This window comes from Lithobates pipiens, unplaced genomic scaffold, assembly GCF_037356315.1.
Source record: "Lithobates pipiens isolate NorthernLeopardFrog02 unplaced genomic scaffold, aLitPip1_a1.2 Scaffold_19, whole genome shotgun sequence".
Lineage (NCBI taxonomy): Eukaryota > Metazoa > Chordata > Amphibia > Anura > Ranidae > Lithobates > Lithobates pipiens.
In genome coordinates this window covers 285,379,351-285,398,666 of record NW_027507764.1, presented here as the reverse complement: position 1 = coordinate 285,398,666, position 19,316 = coordinate 285,379,351, and the positions used below count along the sequence as shown (strand labels likewise).

Genomic DNA, 19,316 nt, shown 5'->3' with positions numbered 1-19,316 from the left:
CAACTGTGGGTATAGGATTGGGTATAGGGAGGTGTGTGTGTGTGTGTGTGTGTTTTTTTTTCTCTGTGGGTTGAACTGAATGGACTTTGACCAGACTAACTATGTAACTATACTGTATATGCATATTCCAATCATCATGGCACCATGAAGTCTTAAGTCTTTATGACAAGTGGTCTTGAAGGCCCCCACCCTAGTTTAGGGATGGTTGTTCTAGCTGTGAATAATTTGTTCTGTTCTCCTGTCCTAAATGTCCACCTCTCTGTCCTAGACAGAAAGGTAAATGCTGGGTTATGTTCTAGAAACTCATTTTATCTGAGTAGGCGATACAAATAAATGCTGAAACATCCTCAGCATTACAAAACAAACCCAAATGAATGTGACAAACTAGTACAACTGATATCTATATATATATATATATATATATATATATATATATATATATATATATATATATATATATATATATATATATTATGTAATCTTTATCTATCATTTCAAGCAAGTTATCTATACAAAATAAATATACAGTTTAAAGAATGCATAGAGATGTGATCTGAAATGTCATTGAATATATTTGGGAACACAAAAAATATATTTTTAAATGTTGACTATTGGCCTTTTTAAGTTGACATTTTTCTTATAAAATGACCATGATTAACTCAGGTAATACAATTTTTTTGAAAGCAATACAACTGATTGAAATAAAACCATATCACAAATGGCAGAACATATATAAAATATTAAGCAAGAGACATGAACATAAATATAACATATCTGAAATAGTTTTTGTACAGTCTGAATTTACAGTTGATGAAATAAAAACTTCAGATGTGATGAGCCCTGACAATGGCACCTGAGATGCAAGAGTTGGACTGTCTGAGTTTATAAGAGAATTTATCTTCTCTGCTTCTTTATTGCAGGCTTCAATCTAAACAAAGGAAAGGTAGATATCAAAATTGTTATATATATAATACTGGTTTACACCAAGAATTGCAGATTTGACATTGTTCTTTTTTTATATGTAATTTATTTTTCCTGACAGACTCCATGGCAGCATACGTTTGGGTAGCCCCCCCCCCCCCATGCGCCTAACCCATAGGACCCTACTCCCATACTTTTTCAGGCTGAGCCAGAGGCCACCTTCCTTTTTTGTACTCCTCACTCATAGGACCATGTTGTATGAAGTTTTCCTACCCTTTTGGAGGTACTGATGACCGGGTTCATGCAGAACAGCTGTACAGATTTTAGGAGTCTCCTGTGGTATCCAGAAGTCCTCCAGGATGGCTTTGGTGGCCACTGAGTCCCCAGCTAATAGCGGGGTGGTTTTATGGGACATGTACGCATAAGATGAATACCTGCAAAACGGAGGCCCTTGCCAATGGTGGGTGAATATTAAGTGTGCCCAGCATGGTTGCTACAACTGTTCCTGCTTCTGGGATCCAAGTCACCCTGCAAATGCATTGATTGCCGCGTGGATACGCGAATATGTTTGGCTTAAGGTCAGCAGAAGGGACCAGAAGCCATGCAGACTGTTAGGGAGTAACTCCACTGTTATATATATATCTCCAAAACTAAAACATATGGAAATGACTGTGCTCTCTCGGAGATCCATAGTTTCATAGTTAGTAAGGTTGAATAAAGACACTCACCAGTTCAACCTGAGTGAGTGTCCACAATTGTCCCTCACATCAGTCCCTACCCTCAAGGAGCCCACAATCCTAGGTCCCCATTCATATACTAGGGCCAATTTTTGGACAGAAGCCAATTAACCTACCTGCATGTCTTTGGATTGTGGGAGGAAACCGGAGTACCCGGAGAAAACCCACGCAGGCACAGGGAGAACATGCAAACTCCAGGCAGGTAGTGTCATGGTTGGGATTTGAACCAGCAACCCTTCTTACTGCTAGGTGAGAGTGATAACCACTACACCACTGTGCTGCCCTAACTATGTGCATTGCAACATTTTTCCTTTGTCTTTTTTCTGTCCTGAACAAATAACTGTTTAAGCAGGGTTTGCTCTCTGTGTTGGGGGCTCATTTACAAATAAATCACCTGCTGGAGTTGGTGCTCTGAAGTGAGAAGTCTGCAGTGCCAGTATTCCTTTATAGGGGTTTTTCTCACATAGCAAACAAAAACAACTGTTACGTTGCTTTTTTTTTTTTTTTTTTTTTTTGCACAGCTTAGGAAACTTCAGCAGCTGTGGTTTGAATTGGGAATGTTATTTTAATAAATTACCACATGGCTTGAGTAGCAATTGTCCATGTTATAATATCTTTTTTTTTCTCAACAATGTGGAGTTCCTTGCACAGAGTCTGTTTAGCAGGGATTTATTTCTTGCTGTGACAGGTCCTTGTGCATTAGGCAGCTGGGACTGTGACATCATACTGGGCGGAGACATCATCCGGTGATGTCCCTATATAAGTCGCCGCGCACCCGGTCCCCGTCATTGTGAGCAGAGAGAGTGACGAGGCAACATCTGAAGAGAAGAACAGAAGAACAGAAGACGGCGACGACGGCGGCGGCAGAAGACCGTGCCACCGCCTGTAAAAGAGCTGGAAGAAGGTGCGGTGGCCCGGCAAGAAGAACTGAAGAGGCGGATAAGACCCCCGAAGTCAGAAGAAGAGGGTGGCGGCGAGGAAGAATGCCGGGCTCCACCGCTAATAAAAGAGCTAGCAGAAGATAGCAGAGGAGTCCGGCAAGAAGACCCCCGGAGCTGTGCAATAAACTATCTTAACCCTTGTGTGGTGTTTTTTTTTTTACTTTTTTTTTACAGGTGAATGAGTAGGGGTACATTGTACCCCATACTCATTCACATAGGGTGGGGGGCCGGTATCCAGTGGCCCCCTTATTAAAGGGGGCTCCCGGATTCCAATAAGTCCCCCTCCCACAGACCCCGACAACCAACGGCCAGGGTTGTCGGGAAGAGGCCCTTGTCCTCATCAACATGGGGACAAGGTGCTTTGGGGTGGGGGGGCCACGCGGCCCCCCTTCCCCAAGGCACCCCCCATGTTGAGGGAACGAGGCCTGGTACGGCTCAGGAGGAGGGGCGCTCGCTCGTCCCCCCCTTTCCTGGCCGGCCGGGTAGCGTGCTTGGACAAGGGTCTGATGTGGACCTAGGGGGGACCCTCAGACCGATTTTTTCGGCGTTGGGGTTCCCCTTTAAGTCCATACCAGGTGGCGGGGCCAGCGACGCATCCTTCGCGGGCCCCGCCTACCTGGAGACGTGCTCAAAATGAGCGGACATTTCTCCGGGCGGGAAAAGTCCTTCATTTTAAAAGTACGGCGGACTGGCATACGCATGGCCGGATTGTCCGCCGAAATGCAAGTCCGGCCGGAAGATTGGAATGCAAAACTACTTTCTAAGGCCGCGTACACACACGGGGACTGTTCGCCCAACTTTGTCCGTCAAACAGTTTCGGCAAACAGTCCGCTCAAAATTAGCATGGACGGACATGGCCACACACGACGGACGAACAGTTTGCTGAAACCGTGCGCGATGACGTGAACGGCACGTACGACGGGACGAAAAATACGACGTCCTATACACTGCATTATAACTTTCGGCGTGAAAATCCTTTCTGAGCATGCGCGCAACTTTGTTTGACGAACAAGCCTACACACGAGCGGACTGTTCGCTGAAACAAGGTTTCAGCGGACAGTTTTTCGGAAATTCCGAAAAACCTTGTCCGTCAAACTGTCCGCTGAAAGCCCACACACGAGCGGACTGTCCGCCCAAACACTGTTCAGCGGACAAAGTTGGGCGAACAGTCCGCCCGTGTGTACGCGGCCTAAGTCCGCCGTACTTTCGGGTAAAAAAGTCCGCCGGAGGCTACACACGGGGGGATTGTCCGGCTGACTTGAGTTTGCCGGACTTTTCCACCCGATTGTTTGATCGTGTGTACGCGGCATTACTGATACTGTTTCTTGGTTTATCAGCCCTTCTGCAGGCCTCTTAAAGCTGGTATATGGAAAGGTAACTAATGGACACTTGCTATTCTCTTCAGATCTGAATGTATTATGCACACTGTAAACTGGGCCTTTGGTGCTCATGCCTTGGCAGGCAAATTCCTATATGAATTTCCTGCTTTGCTCAGGCATCCAGGGAGGAAGATGACAGCGACCAGTAGGTTGCCACAGGTAGTCAAGACATTCTAAAAGAGTCTGTTACAACTCTCCCTGTGTAAGGATTCTCTACTCTGACAATGTCAAGCTTTTCCCTTGCAGGACCAGTCAACTAGGCAATTTAACCCTCTTCAAACAATTCCTAAAAGGAAGATGTAGATAAGGATGATCTTTAGGCAGGCTTTTGTATCTCCTTTTTGTAAGGCTGTTAGCACATCTACCTGTGTAGGGTGTCAGATTGGGCACTTATGAGGAAGGGGTTTTCCATCATATTGAGTCACCTATTTGGTCGACGTTACCCTCATGAGCTTAGCCATATGCATGGAGTTGTCAGTGGAGGATGCTGTGTCCTTCAGGGGTATAATAAATCATGATGATTGGGTGTGTCTTGGGGGGGGGGGGGGGGGGGTGTAGCATCTTCTGAGAGTTCAGAAAGAATTGGAGAGAGAGTCCTCACCCAAGTAGTCAGCAAAGAGCTCCACTTCTGGGGCAAGGTTGCTTACTGGTCCTTTTCAGATTGTGCCACTCATACATATCTAATCGGTACCTGGTTGCTTCTCTTCTGATAGGTGGGTACAGCTGAAAGTCATGTAAAAAAAAGCCCCCCTTGGGTCTTTTAATCTAGGGCTCAACTGCTCCTTTAACCACTTCAGCTCCGGAAGACTTTACCCCCTTCCTGGCCAGAGCACTTTTTGTGATTCGGCACTGCATCACTTTAACTGACAATTGCGTGGTCATGCGACGTTGTACCCAAAAAAAGTCCTTTTTTTCGGTGGTATTTGATCGCCTCTGTTTTTTATTTTTTGAGCTATAAACAAAAAAAGAGCAACAGTTTTGAAAAAAAAAATATATTTTTAGTTTTTGCTATAATAAATATCCCCCAAAAATATATAAACTATTTTTTTTCCCTCAGTTTAGGCCGATATGTATTCTACATATTTTTGGTAAAACAAAAATCGCAATAAGCGTATCTTAATTGGTTTGCGCAAAAGTTATAGCATCTACAAAATAGGGGGTAGTTTTAAGGCTTTTTTTATAAAAAAAAATTTATAGTAATGGCGGCGGTCTGCGATTATTTTTTATTTTTTTCTGGACTGCGACATTATGGTGGACATGTATTTAATGGTATCAATTGTCCTCCTTTGAGGAATCTTATTAGATAATTAAGTAGATTAAAAGGTTTATGATAATTGCAAAATTAGGATTTTTGCACTCACCGTAAAATCATTTTCTCTGTAGTTCACTGACTGACACAGCTCCTTTACTTTAGATCGTCGGGTTGTTATGCCACCCTCAGGAGAGGACTAGGCAGAACATGTTAACATGTAAAAAATCAGAACTTTCTAGTTCCACCCAAGGGGCGGTCCCTTCAGTAACAACCCCCCAGTCTGCTTCCTGCAGCCTCAGTATGTCAACAAGCAGTATAACTTAAAACAATAAGCGTAGGCCTGAACTACAATCTGGAAATGGTGGCCGACGAGACCGCCATACCTTTTTTTTCAGACCAGCTACCGAAACAGAGTGACTTCTGAAAGGGAGCCGCGGCAGACAGATATATCTTTAGAGCCCGGACCACGTCCAGGGAATGGAGGGCTACCTCCTTAGGATGTGTCAGCTTAGGACACAAAGATGGTAACACAATGTCTTCATTGATGTGGAACGCCGAAACCACCTTCGGCAGAAAAGTAGGTTGTGGACGCAACTCCACCTTATCCTTATGGATAATCACATAAGGCGACTTGCCAGACAAGGCCACCAGTTCCAAAACCCTCCTGGCCAATGTAATGGCCACTAGAAAGGCCACTTTCCGGGAAGAGTCAACAAGGGAATTTCTCTGATATTCTCAAACGGCGGTTTCTGGAGTGCCGATAACACCAGGTTCAGATCCCACGGGGGTAACAGTGGACGCACTGGAGGACCTACTAAGGTGCTCACTAAAGAGAGAGATGCCAGGGTTGCTAAAAAAAAAAAAAGACAGCCAAGGCTGATATTTGTCCTTTAATGGTGCTTAAAGCCTGGTCTACTCCATGCTGTAGAATCAGCAAGATCCTGGATATGGAAAAGGAGGGCGGACGCCATCCTTTCTCCTCATACATAGAGATATAGGCCTTCCAGATATGATGATATATCTTCTGAGAAGAAGATTTCCATGCTCTCAACATAGTTCCCCAGTTCCTTAGTACCTGGCTCTCAACAGCCATGCCGTTAAAACCAGCGATGGTAAAGCAGGATGGAGAATCGGACCTTGAGATAGAAGGTCCTCTCGTAATGGCAGTAGCTAGGGGGCGTCCGCCACCATTCACACTAGGTCGGTGTACCAGGGATGCTGAGGCCAATCTGGGGCAATCAGAATTACTGGAATCCCCTCGGCCTCCACTCTGTGGAACAGACGTGGTAGTAGCTTTAGCGGAGGAAAGGCATACATCAGTTAAAACTGACCCCACTGAGCCACCAGCGCATCTGCCCAAGGATCTCTTGTCCTGGACACGAATCTTGGCACCTTCTGGCTTCCCATCTCAATCGGGAGATCCACATCTGGTGTGCCCCACCGCAGGCACAGTTGCCTGAACACCTCCGGATGCAGCGCCCATTCTCCTGGGTCCAGCATCTGGCGACTTAGGTAGTCCGCTTGCCAGTTTTCCACTCCCGGGATGTAAATGGCAGATAGGGCCGGTACATGACGCTCTCCCCACTGAAGGATGTGAGTGACCTCCTGTGCTGCAGCCAAGCTTCTTGTTCCTCCTTGATGATTGATGTATGCCACCGCCGTGGCATTGTCTGACTGAATCCTGATCAGACACCCTTGAAGTGCCATCGACCATGTGGAGAGGCATATCCTGATCGCTCGTATCTCGAGCACATTGATTGGCAATTTGGATTCCTCCCTCGACCAAAGGCCCTGGGTCGACTGTATTCCCAGTACTCTACCCCAGCCAGTCAGGCTGGCGTACGTTGTGATCACTGTCCAACAAAGAGGTAGGAACAACTTCCCGGACTGACTGGCTCACCTGAATCTGCCGATCCAGGGATAACTGAGATTTGTCCCATTTCGTCAAGATCTCCTTCTGCAAGACTCTGGTATGAAACTGGGGGTACGGCACAGCCTCGAAGGAGGTCACCATGAGCCCCAGGACTCGCATGCAGAAGCGTAGCGACGGCCACCTGCGGTTCATCAATGGTTTTACCACGGTTATGAGAGTCTGCAGCTTGTCTGAAGGGAGAAACACACTCGCTTCCATGGAGTCCAGCAGTAAGTCTAGGTACTCCAAACGTTGAGTTGGTATTAGTACCGACTTTTTTTATGTTGAACAGCCACCCAAAATCCTGCAGCATTTGCATGGTGATAGCCACATTCTCCTTCAATTCTGAGGTGGAAGATGCTCTCAGGAGGAGGCTGATGCCAAGCCAAAAGGGAGAGCCATAAACTGATAGTGGTCGCCCTCACCTGCAAACGCAGAAACCTCTGATGCCGGAGGCATATGGGTATGTGCAGGTACGCATCCTGGATGTCCAGAGATGCCAGGGAGTCCCCTTGATGGAGTGCAGCGACTACTGAGTGAACTGATTCCATTCTGAACCTGTGTACTGTTACAAAGCAATTGAGGGCTTTCAGGTCCAAGATTGGACGTACGCCTTCCTTTTTTGGGGACTACAAACAGATTGGAGTAGAACCCCTGGAACCTTTCTGACTCCGGAACAGGTACCATCACCCCGCGAGCTGGGAGCAAGGGTATGCTGGAAGGCAAGAATCTGTTTGGTGGCCAAGAGAGGAACTCTATCTTGTAGCCACAGGAAATCCATTTGCAGACCCATTGGTCAGACAGCCAAGAGGCCCACCGGGCTGCAAACTCCCGAATGCGACCTCCCCTCCACCTGCGAGACGGGCGGGGGCAAACCTTCATGCGACAGCACTCTTGTTCACATCCTTTTTAGGCTTGCAGTTCCAAGGACGCTTTTGTCCTTCAGAGGTCGTCCTGTCGGGCTGGGGACATTTAGCCAAAGCCCCGGATGGACGAAAAAGCAATTTTGTGAGTGGAAAATGAGGGCCCTTGCCTACGGCATGGCTCCTTATCCTTCCTGGCCTGTGGAAGTAAGGTACTCTTCCCACCTGTGGCATTCTTAATGTCATCCAATGAAGCTCCAAAGAGCCGCTCACCAAGGAATGGTAGAATCCGTCAGGGCTTTTTTAGATACCTGGTCAGCTGACCAGCATTTTAGCCAAATCAGACGCCTCAGCACCACTGCTGACACTGAAGCCCTGGATTGAACTAACTGGTCTGCTAGTTCCATGCAGACAAGGGAAGCTTGTTGCTCCCCCAATTCATGGTGCAAAGGTTTTGCCCACTCAGTAAGTGTCTGTGACACAAGTGCGGAGGCCAGTACTGGTCGCATCGCTGACCCCACAACTGTAAACAAGGAACGGGCCACTGCCTCGGCCTTCCTGTCCGTAAGGTCCTTAAAGGCAGGAGTCCCCTCTACTGGGATTGTGGTTACTTTGTTCAACCTGGATACTGGGGGGTCCATTTCTTCAGAAGGCTCTCCTCAAAGGGGTAACACACCTCCATATATTTTGGGACCGAAAAGGTCCGTTGCGGTCCATTCCTTGTATATGAACTTATCTAAATAAGTCAGATACGGAAACACCTTTTGGGTCCTGTAAGCCAGCCCGTGCACCTAAAGGAACCGCTACCTCAGCAGAGGAATCTGCTGTGTCCTGAATCTTCAGGGTATCACTCACAGCTGTGATAAGTGCTCCAACTAGCGATTTGTCATGTGCGGACCCAGATGGGGACTCACTGTCCGATTGGTCCTGGTCAGCGTCATCTGAAACAGAGCAGGGGTTACCAGCCTTAGCGGGGCCCGAGTTTGCGCCAGAGCTCTCCCCGGAGGACAGGGAGTTAGAGTCTGACTTTCAGGAATATTTTTAATTGTGCAATTGCCTATCCTCACATTGCTGACATTTTGGAAGGTATTTTTCAAAATCAACAAATGTACTACATTTCGGATTGTGATAATTGCCCTGGGCTCCAAAGTGTTTAATGAATGGCATTATGGTTTTAATTTTAAGGTTGTGTAATTTTATGTATTAAGTAACAAAAGAAAAGAAAAAATATACTTTTTGATGAGATCTGGATTTGATTAAAAAAAAATGAGGAGAAAAGGTGTTAGAGGGAAAAATATGGGAACATTTCTAAATGGAGAATAAATGAAATGGCCAATGAATGTGGAATGAGAAAGTGGTATTGTATTGTGTTTAATGAATGCACAAGGTATTGATTAGTAGAGTATCTAAATTTGTTTTAAAATGTATAGAAAGAGATGGTTATCTCATGGGATATTGTGTTCTTATTTTGGGAGTAGAGGTTACTAGACCCATGTTCCTGATAATAAATATATACTGTATATATATATGTTTTTTCCTGCACCTGATTGCTTCACTTTTACTATCAATACTGAATTTTTTTTTTGTTCACATGCACCTTTTTGAACTTTAATGTTTGCGATATCTATCTATTTATATTTTTTTGCACTTTTATCAACATTTATTTTCGACTATATTTTCACTGAATGGATTACAGTTATGGACGTGATTCAATAATTTATTTAAAGGGTAAGTTCACCCCCCCCCCCCCCCCCCCCAGTCCCGCTGTCACCTCACTGGTCTGGGGTGTAAAAATTCCCTGCAGCTTAAGCTACAAAATGTAACTCATCAGGTGGTACATTTAGGGGCATTCTAATTGGTTGGTGTCTAATTCTGCAAAAAGGAAACAATTGGCAGTCTCTACCTGTATTGCTTTAGGATGAACATCAACTGGTACCACAAGGATCACTAGCTCTGATTCCACGCTGAGGTATCCAAATACATCACACTGGGGTACAGATATGTGAGGCCTTATTTTCTGCAAGATGTCCATGACTGTGATTGGCATTTTCTTTATCTTAAACGAAAATAGTATCTTTTAGAATTCCAAGTATATCCATCAACAAGAATTTGAAATATGGTTATAATGCGACAGGCTGATATTAGCTGGAAAATTTTCAAGTGCAATGCATTTAGCATATAACACAATTACACTTTGTAAAGGAAGATTATTTTTAAACTATGACCAGTAAATGTTTTCTGTAGCTTAAACAAAGCAAAAACACTTAAAGCAGTATTAACCCAAAAACCATAAATGTATTCTATTTCAGCTTACCAATCATTAAATGTGGTGGCTGCATTTGTTTTATTATCTTTGTTTTTTTGCCCTCTGTTTTCACTTGGTGATCTGTCCAGTAACACACCTCCCTATATTAACGAGACACAACTCTGGATGAATGAGCACAGGAGTCACAGAAGACAGCAGTCTGGGGAGGGGGGGGGGGGGTGGCTGTGTTAAATGTATAAGCAGATTTAAGTACACTAAACAAATTGAAGCCCAATTTCAGCTCAAACTTTATAATCAGCCTTTTGGGATAAAGGTTTTGCACAAATAAATAAAAGTTGATCATTTTAATCACACCTGCCAGTGTTAAGTGGTTTGTCTCATCCAAGTAAACTGATATATTCTGCTGCAGAGCTTGTGCTTTTGAAAAACAGGATTGCTGGCTAGATCCCTAGATTAAAGAAGAAAGCCTATAAAAGAAAATGAATACAGCCATCTAAGAATTGGTAAGCTTCTATATAATAATTGTTTGCTTTTGGGTAAAATACTGCTTTAAGCAGAACAACAACATTTCTTTATACAGTATTTGGCAAAATTACTAGACACAAAGCTAGAATCTTTAAGGTGATTTAGTATTATATCACGGTTTTATATTTCTCTCAAACCACAAATTTAAATTTTACAAACACCACTTCAGTGTAAGTGCTGGTTCACACTGGTGCGAATTCTGATGTGGCAAGGGAAATCACATTTTCATTGGTGCCTATTGACATTAATGTGACTGTGCAGTTGATAGCGAAAATTAATTTCTCCTTAAATTGTCGTTTACTAATGTATAAGAAAGCCTTCACATCTTGGTTAAGGGGCCATATAAGGATATATGCATGGCTTTGGCTTAGCTGACTATACCAATGGAATGTCATTGTTAACTGACCAGGATGGCTGAGCCCACTTTCTTCTTAATATTACTGTCCAAACAATTACAATTGGTCATTTACTCACATACTAGTTCTGTATATACCACTGCCAAAACTTAGAAGTATGAGTCTTGTCTCCAGAGCTGTATTATGCATGCATCTGGTTTGATCATTGTTTAACGCCATACAAACGGGAGACTTTGTGGCAAAAAGGCATCTATAGTTAAGTAATCCTTTTTATATTTTCTATTATTACATTTGTTATCTGTATCTTTAAATGTTATACTTACAAGTGTTTGTGTGATCTCTCTTTGCACATCTCAAATAAAACCCCAAAAATGCAAACTATCACCACTGTGATAAAACAGCGGTGCCATTTGGCAAAAGGTTCCTGTGTTAACTTTGGCTCCATAGAACATGCTAACCAAATTCAAACTACTGATAATCACACTGACAATTACATCAAAATCACATTAAAGTAGTGTGAACCAAGCTCAAGAGAGAAATATATATAAACAAAAAGTAGCAAAAATTATCACTTCAGTATAAGATACATATGCTATAATTTTTGTTACGTTTTTCTTTGTATATTACTCTGTGCTGTATTCAATCTGTACATCCATCACCAGCATTATTGTCCAAAATTTTAACAAAAAATCACTGTTTCTTTATATAAACCCTGAACCAAGAATGCATGTTTACTCAGTGGGGGTCATTTACTATAACGCCACGTGCTAATTAGTGTTGATTACTGCTAATTTAGCGCTTAAACGGTATTCACCGGTGCAAAAATACTCTCAAAACTGAATTTACTATAGCTCCCAGAAAACAAATGGCACCCAAATATTTACTCTTGTTAGGACCATGACTTTTGCACATGAAAGTAATGTTTAGAGCGTGATATAATCGCCTAAATGGTACCGAAATATATGGTATATTGTTTAAAGATAATCTGCTTTTAAACTGTGTGAAAAAGTGATTTCTACACTGAAATATCTTTAAAAGTCTGAGAAAAGATAAATTCCCTGTCTCTTTAAAACTAGGTGCCAACAGAACTGAGCATGCTCAGACCTGCAAACTACTCTTATTTTAACTCCTATGGCTTTTTTACCAAGAGTTATAGTAAACACTTAAAATAAGTGCTGGGCTAAAGAGTGTTTTTTGGGAGTGAAAATGTAGCCCAATGCAAGTTTCAGCCATTGATTCTAATAGTACAATTGTAACTTCCCCAAATACATTCTTTTCATGTTGAGATGGAATCTATCTTTCTCTCAGAGAACTTGTCCTTGCAACAATATTGATTCTTTTTCATCTATTTTGTTTTTAAGAATGCTAGAACAGGGTAGGCAACCTTTTGAGCAAAGTGTGCTGAAAAATGTTTTCAAAGAAATCGAGCTTGCCGATTTTATAACAAAAAAAATGTAAACTTCACACTCTCAATGACGAAAAAGGATTTTTTATAAAATAAATGCTGTGAACTACTTTAGTAGTGAGAAATGAACATCCTGCACTATCACGCCTCAGATTAGTCCCAATTCCTGCAACTCCACACCTCAGATGAGCCCCAATTCATGCACCTTCACACTTCAGATCACTGTCTCCCCAGAGAGTCCCGGAGCAGAAGGAGAGAAAAGGATAAGCGTAGGGACGGCATGACAGGTGTGGACAGCACAGTCATGCTTGTAGGGAAAAAGAATTTGTCTCCTTTAAGAAAAGGGGAGTGGCCGGAGCAGGGGAGGCGCTCGGGTTAGAAAACTAGTAGGAAGGAGGGGGAGTGACGTCAGTAGTGAGCGGCGGAGTATAGATTCCACAAACCCTCAACGCTCTTCCTCCCCGATCTATGGATGGCTGTGATGGCGGCGGAAGAGGCATTCCTGCACAGCTACAAGCGGCTGCAGCGGTGGCACAGGGGTATGTAACGGCTGCAAGCACGGGTAGGGGGCCTGTATGCAGAGTATGGGAGCAGCTCCGTATGGAGGAAGGGGGGGACCAGTGACTCCACGTGCTCGGCGGGCTCTACAGCCAGAGCACTTCAGCCTGACACCTCACCAGGGATCAGTTGCCAGGGAGTGCAGCTAGGAGAGAAAGAGAGAGAGCATCACCCCCCCCCCCCCCCACAGTGAACAGCAGCCCCAGGGTTCCAGGGAGGGTGACCGAAGAGAGACACACGCAGTTACAGGAGCGCAGGGAGCCCAACAGGATACATGGCTCTGCTCTCCCCCCCCCCAATCGTCACCAGGAACAGGTGGCCAGTTTTGAAGGAGCAGGTCGGAGCAGCGACACGGGATGCAGGTCAGGCGGCAGGGTAGGCCCGCTGTTCCACGCGACCTGAGGGAGGACAGGAGGAACGTGGCGTTGGTGGGAGCGTGGTCAGAGGTCGAACAGCAGTTGCTGAGACCAGGAACCCAGCTACGCGGGCACCAAGCGGGTCGGGTGCGACAGGACGGTGAGTAGGATGGGAACAGCACCACAGAACCCCGGCAACCAGAGCGGGACCCTCTGGGGGTTCAGCCAGTGGCCATTTGGACGGAGGAGGACAGCGACTGATCAGAGGGAGAACTGTCCAGGTCGGAGAGGGACGAGGACCGGGGACATCCGGCAGCGGTGGATTTCAGAGTGGCGGCTGGTGGGCCCAGTCCTGGACAGCCAGGTGAGTGTAATTCTTACTTATCTGTTTTTATCTTTATTATAACTAGTGGTAGATCCGGGTGGACAGCAGGGCCCCCCGGTGGAGGGTAGTTCGTTAGGGGGCAGGCGGTTATGGGCCCCACGCAGAACAGCCCAGGCACCACATAAGTAAGGAGCATGCCGCGGCGGCTACACAGCTGGCTTCGGGGGATACCAGAGGGGATGACCATCTAAAAGCGAAGGTAACAGGGAATGTGGAAAGGGGAATGGGTGGAGATCTTCACATTCTTGCCGATAGGGAGATTCAACCTGGATGAGACAATCACCGAGATCTGCTGATTCCTCATACCCCCCCCCTTCTTCACACTGGGTTGCAGGCGTTTGCCATCTTGGCAAGCAGGGGGGAGGCCCCCTAACACTGCTCGGCACGGTTCGTATACCTAGCAGCCTGTAGCGAGGCACATCAGACATATGGTGGTAGGGCAGGGCTGTGGTACAATTAATAATTTCGATAACGAATGGCTGTCCGACAGTCACTGCGATGGGATCACTCGGATAGTTGCCAGTGTATGCAGCTTATGACAGTGGAGTGGGCTCCTAATCAGTTTCGGGCAGGGGAGGGGAGTACCGCTGCCTTGGGACAACGGACCACGAAAAAGTAAGTTTGGGGCGAGCTGTTGCTTTAGGCACACGCGTTCTGGCCGCGGGGGGTTCCCGGGCTCTGGTAAGTGGTTAGGAAGAGGAGGGCCGACGGCGGTGGATGGTTTGGACGCTTCCTTTTCTCAGCAGTACCCCGACCGGAAATCGGCTCAGGGGTTGGATTTGGGTTTCTTGAGCGGTCAAAATACCACCCCCCCTTCTTTAATACGGTTCCGGTTCCTGACCGGGTGGTTTATTCATTGGGTGTGGTTCCCGGAAAAGAGGCCATGTTTGGAGGGATTCACCACCTTTCCCATCCAGAGTGTGGGTTGATTAAGGATTCAATGGCTCAGAAGGAGCATGCGGTTTACATATACTTGGGTGCAGCGATATCACGGGTCGGCGATGGGTAGGGGTCACTGTGGTCGGAAGCTGATAGTGAATCAGCTTTCCGGCTTTTGCCAGTTCATCCAGACAGTTGCCGTCTGCCAGACTGTACGTGGAATGTGGCATACTTTGTAGATCATTGTCTCCCATGAGATGCTCCTTCTCATGCGCTTTCTTCAAAACATTCAGCTCCTTTTTTGGGAATGGGTGGTACGGGATATCTCTGCGATCAACTCGGTCATTCACTATCTGGTTGACTTCAGATGCATTTGTCAACCGGGTCACACCATTTGCGCCGTCCCGTTGGGGACCTTACAACAAATAGCGGAACATTTCGGGGTCCCGCTAACAACGGGTAAGACTGAGGGCCCCACGTCTGCCACTGTTTTCGGGCATGGAAGTGGATTCGATGGGAAGGGAATGCGATTATCGAGGGACAAGCGGGAAAAGCTCAAGGCTGAAGTCGTGGGACCATTGCTAGGCATTAGTTATTGTTCATCAGTTACAAACGTGGTGGGTTAGAAACATAAATAACTAAATATATACATGAGAATTTGCTTGCTTGAATTCCCATGGGTAAGGTTTTGCCGCCGGCAGAATCGGATTTAGTCAAGGTCCCTAAGGATTTCAGAAGCCTCAATAGTGAGCACAGGGGGGACTTGCGGGGGTGGCAGGACATCCTGGAGTCGTTTAATGGGCATACTCTAATGAGGTCTGGGCCCATCAGTAATTTCTAGGTAGATTGTCACGTAGGCTGGGGGCCCCATGGGCTATGGGGGCCTATTTTTCTTGAAAAGGCAGCACTGCCTTTTGTCCCCCAGCGAGGGGGGAGGCTCGGTTCTTGAGGAACTTGGTTTCTTCTGGAACGGTTTCAGACTGTGGTAGTAAGGTAAATGTGGTGGTAATCCTTCCGTACCTAAAGGTGTGTCTCTGTTATGACAACCAGGGGTGGTCCGGGTGGCAGCCGCTTGTTGGCAAAGTCTATGCTGGGGCCCGGTGGGTGAGACATTGGGTGTTGGGCTATTTCCAAGGGAATGCTTTCGTTTATGCAGTATATGTACCAGGGGTGGGTATCTACTTGGGGGATGCTTGGTCTCGTTTTCAGCGGGTCAGTTGCCAGGAGTTGGCACCAGATGCGGACAACTCGGGCCACCGGTCCTGACTTAGGCGGGACATTGCCTTGTGAGTCACAGCATGGGGGGTTTCAATGATCTGTGAATAGGACAACTTGTGGGGGGATACTTCAAGGTAGGGCAGGAATGTGCAGCATTTCGGTACAGGGTTGGTACCACCTCCAAGGGTCGAGAGGCAACCCACGCGGGTCGCTATTTTATTACCATGGGATTGGAGAGAGGTATTTCGGCAGCCGCCATCGATCGGTAATTGGCAGACTTGGAGTTTCTTTCAAACTACGAGGCGCCCAGTTTTCCATTGACATGCTACACGGCCCATTTTAGTAGCCGAGTGACATTTGTAACTCAGAGCATGAACGTGCCCTGTTCCGCACGGCCTTCTCGCCGGCTCCCTTGGGGGGCATTACGGATACGCGAGATAGACAGCCCTTCAAAACGGTCACAAAGTAGGGCAGATGGTGGGGGTTGTAGGTTATTTTCAGGATTCGGTCGGAAGGTGAGTAAGACCTTCGGAACCGATTGGACCGCTAAGGACATGTGACTGGAGGGGTTCCGGATTAAGGAGTCGCGCACATGTGGCCGGTAAGAGGAGCAAAATGTTTACGGAACATTGCATAGCCGGGTTTCGACATTGGTTGACAGCAGTGGCTATGAGCCACAAAGTTATGCCTCCCAGTCTTTCTGCATTGGGGTGGCCGCAGAGGCTGCCAGGCCCAGCCCCAAGTTATGTTACAGATAAGTGCATGGGTAGGTGGGACTCGGACGGATTTTAGTTTTATATTCGCCCATATTCGTTGCAGATTTGGGTCTAAGGATGTGGCTTTCGGGCTTTTATCTTAGCATTAAGTAAGGGGGAACTTACTGTTTTGGGTTGTCATTTTCTTGTTTGCATTGGGGAAGTTGGCCAGTGTTGATCCTGGTTCACTCATAGGTTTACGGGGGTGGGCCAGAGGAGCAGATGTTCGGCTAAAAGGTGCGCAGTGGGGCAGCTCAGCTGGAATGGTCATGGCTTGGTCAGATATGGTGGGCAGTCATCTTTGCCTGCGGAAAAGGTTTATAGGACTCTAGGGAGGTAAAACATGGAAGTGAGTAGGTTTGTGAGCACAAACGGGGGTATGGCTGTACGTCATAGTGAGTTGGAGGTGGATACATGAAGGTAAAGGAAGGCAAAACACTGCGCTTACTTAAACAAACTTAGCTAACATTCAAACAAAGTTAAGGTACATGTGAAAACAAAAAATGTAGCACTGTAGGGCGATTGTACTACGGAACCTGGAAATAGTTTCCTAGTAGGTAAGAACAACCTGTGTTTGAGAAAACAGAAAAACGTTTTAAACTTATAAAAAAATGAGTGTAAACGGCATCATAAACAAGGTGCAGTGATTAGTACAGTGTGACAAGGACAGTGCCTAAATAGTAAGGCAACAGTGGGATCACATAACATGAATCCTATGTGGGCAAACTATTATCAGTTCATCAGTATATACAGTTCATCAGTCTAAGCATGAATCTCCTTCTAAGGCCAGTCTTCCCGTAGGGGCTTACGCAAGCCCCTGTTGATGACCGCTTGTGTTGAAATGCGTTGGGCAGCATTACTTGCACCCCATATTGCTTTTTTTCTTATATAATTTGTTTTTGTGATCACTTTTTATCTTTGTACAAAATGTATATTTTTAATAAAACCAGACGTTTTTTTTTATCTACACTATCTGGAGCACTCTTTTTTCTTTTTTATACCACCTCTATGAGCCCTTTCTTGATACTTGAACGCACCTGGCCCCTGGGATATCATCACTTTTAAAAGTGAGTATAATACCGGTCGTCAAACTTTGGCCTACTCACCTCCATCCAGGACTAAGGACACCTATAGGAGGATTTTACATCACGATTCAGCCCATTGGAAGCCGGGATACACCCTTCCGGGATTACAAGCTCTTTAGACCCACTGTCGTAGGGCATGCGGGTCCAACAGCTCTGGTAAGAGTACCTACCTTACATTTATAAAGTTCTGCAGAGATTGCTACAAATAGATTGCTGTTGTTGGTGTCCATACTGTCCTGGCTGATACGGGAAGACTGGCCTTAGAAGGAGATTCATGCTTAGACTGATGAACTGTAAATACTGATGAACTGATAATAGTTTGCCCACATAGGATTCATGTTATGTGATCCCACTGTTGCCTTATGGGGAGCTCTCCACTTCGGATTCCTCCTCATATTCAGATTCTGAGTCTGACGTGGACTACGAGCCTGTCCTGAGCAGTGGTACAATGACAGCCTCAGAGGAGGAAGATGAGAGTCCATCTGTCAGACGAAGGCATACTGGTGAGGAGGCAGTACCATCCACCAGCACTGCAGAGCCATCCACCAGCAACGCAGTGCCATCCACCAGCAACGCAGTGCCACTGCAAAGGTCAAGTACCAGTGGGGTGTCAACTTAGCCCCAAAGGGTTAGGTCCCATGCCAGCCTTCAGAACCCCTTGTGGCTTCCTCCTAACTCAAGAGAAGCTAAAGTTCCCCCTTTCACTGCCCACCCAGGAGTCCAGGTGGACACGTAAAATTTTTCCCCGATAGACTTTTTCCATTTAATTGTGGAAAAAAACAGTGGAGGAGTTTACATTTTTTTTGGGCCTCACATTCTGTATGGGACTAAACAGAAAAAATGATTTATGTGCATATTGGTCATACCGCCCCATCTACCACATGCCCATCTTTTCCTCAATAATACCCAGGACCATATATCTCATGATTATAAGATTCCTACACTATAACGACAATACCCAGTGCCCTCCCCGAAATGACCCAAATTTTGATATACTTTCCAAAATTCGGCCGCTAATAAATTATTTTTCTCAGATCTTCCACCAGTTGTTTACCCCAGACCAACACGTGTGTGGATGAGTCCCTTATCAAATTTTCTGGCTGGCTGGGCATAAAACAATTTATTCCCTCCAAAAGGGCCCGCTATGGGGTGAAGATGTATAAGTTGTGTGACCGAACCATAGGGTATACATATTCCTTCATGGTATACGAAGGGAAGGACATTCAGCTACATCCCCCTAATTGCCCATCGGATCGAGTGGCAAAGTCGTTTGGGAACTCATAAACCCATTCCTGGAGAAAGGCTACCATCTCTACGTGGACAACTTTTATACAAGTTTACCCCTGTTCCGCAACATTCATAGAAAGAACACTCCAGCATGCGGCACTGTAAGGACAAAGCCTTGTCAACAAAAAAATAAGAAAAGGGGAAGCGGCGGGTTTACAGTACAAGGAAATTCTGGCTGTGAAGTGGAGGGACAGAAGGGATGTGCACATGCTTTCTTCGATCCACAACAATATATT

The 19,316-nt window shown here is 45.8% G+C and overlaps 1 protein-coding gene across 7 annotated transcripts in view; it reads right to left on the bottom strand.

Annotated features, from left to right (window-relative positions):
* Window positions 1-549: 549 nt before the first annotated feature.
* The window catches only part of RECK (reversion inducing cysteine rich protein with kazal motifs), a 909,451-nt gene continuing 890,684 nt past the window's right edge, over window positions 550-19,316 (bottom strand). For 5 of the 7 annotated variants that reach the window (XM_077491985.1, XM_077491986.1, XM_077491987.1 and 2 more), the window contains 2 exons: window positions 9,909-10,061; window positions 550-928 (listed from right to left, as the gene is read on the bottom strand). In XM_077491985.1, coding sequence (XP_077348111.1) covers window positions 713-928; window positions 9,909-10,061 — 369 coding nt within the window. In that variant the 3' untranslated portion in view covers window positions 550-712. The remainder of the gene's footprint in view (window positions 929-9,908; window positions 10,062-19,316) is intronic. The other 2 variants (XM_077491988.1, XM_077491989.1) reach the window with 1 other exon arrangement.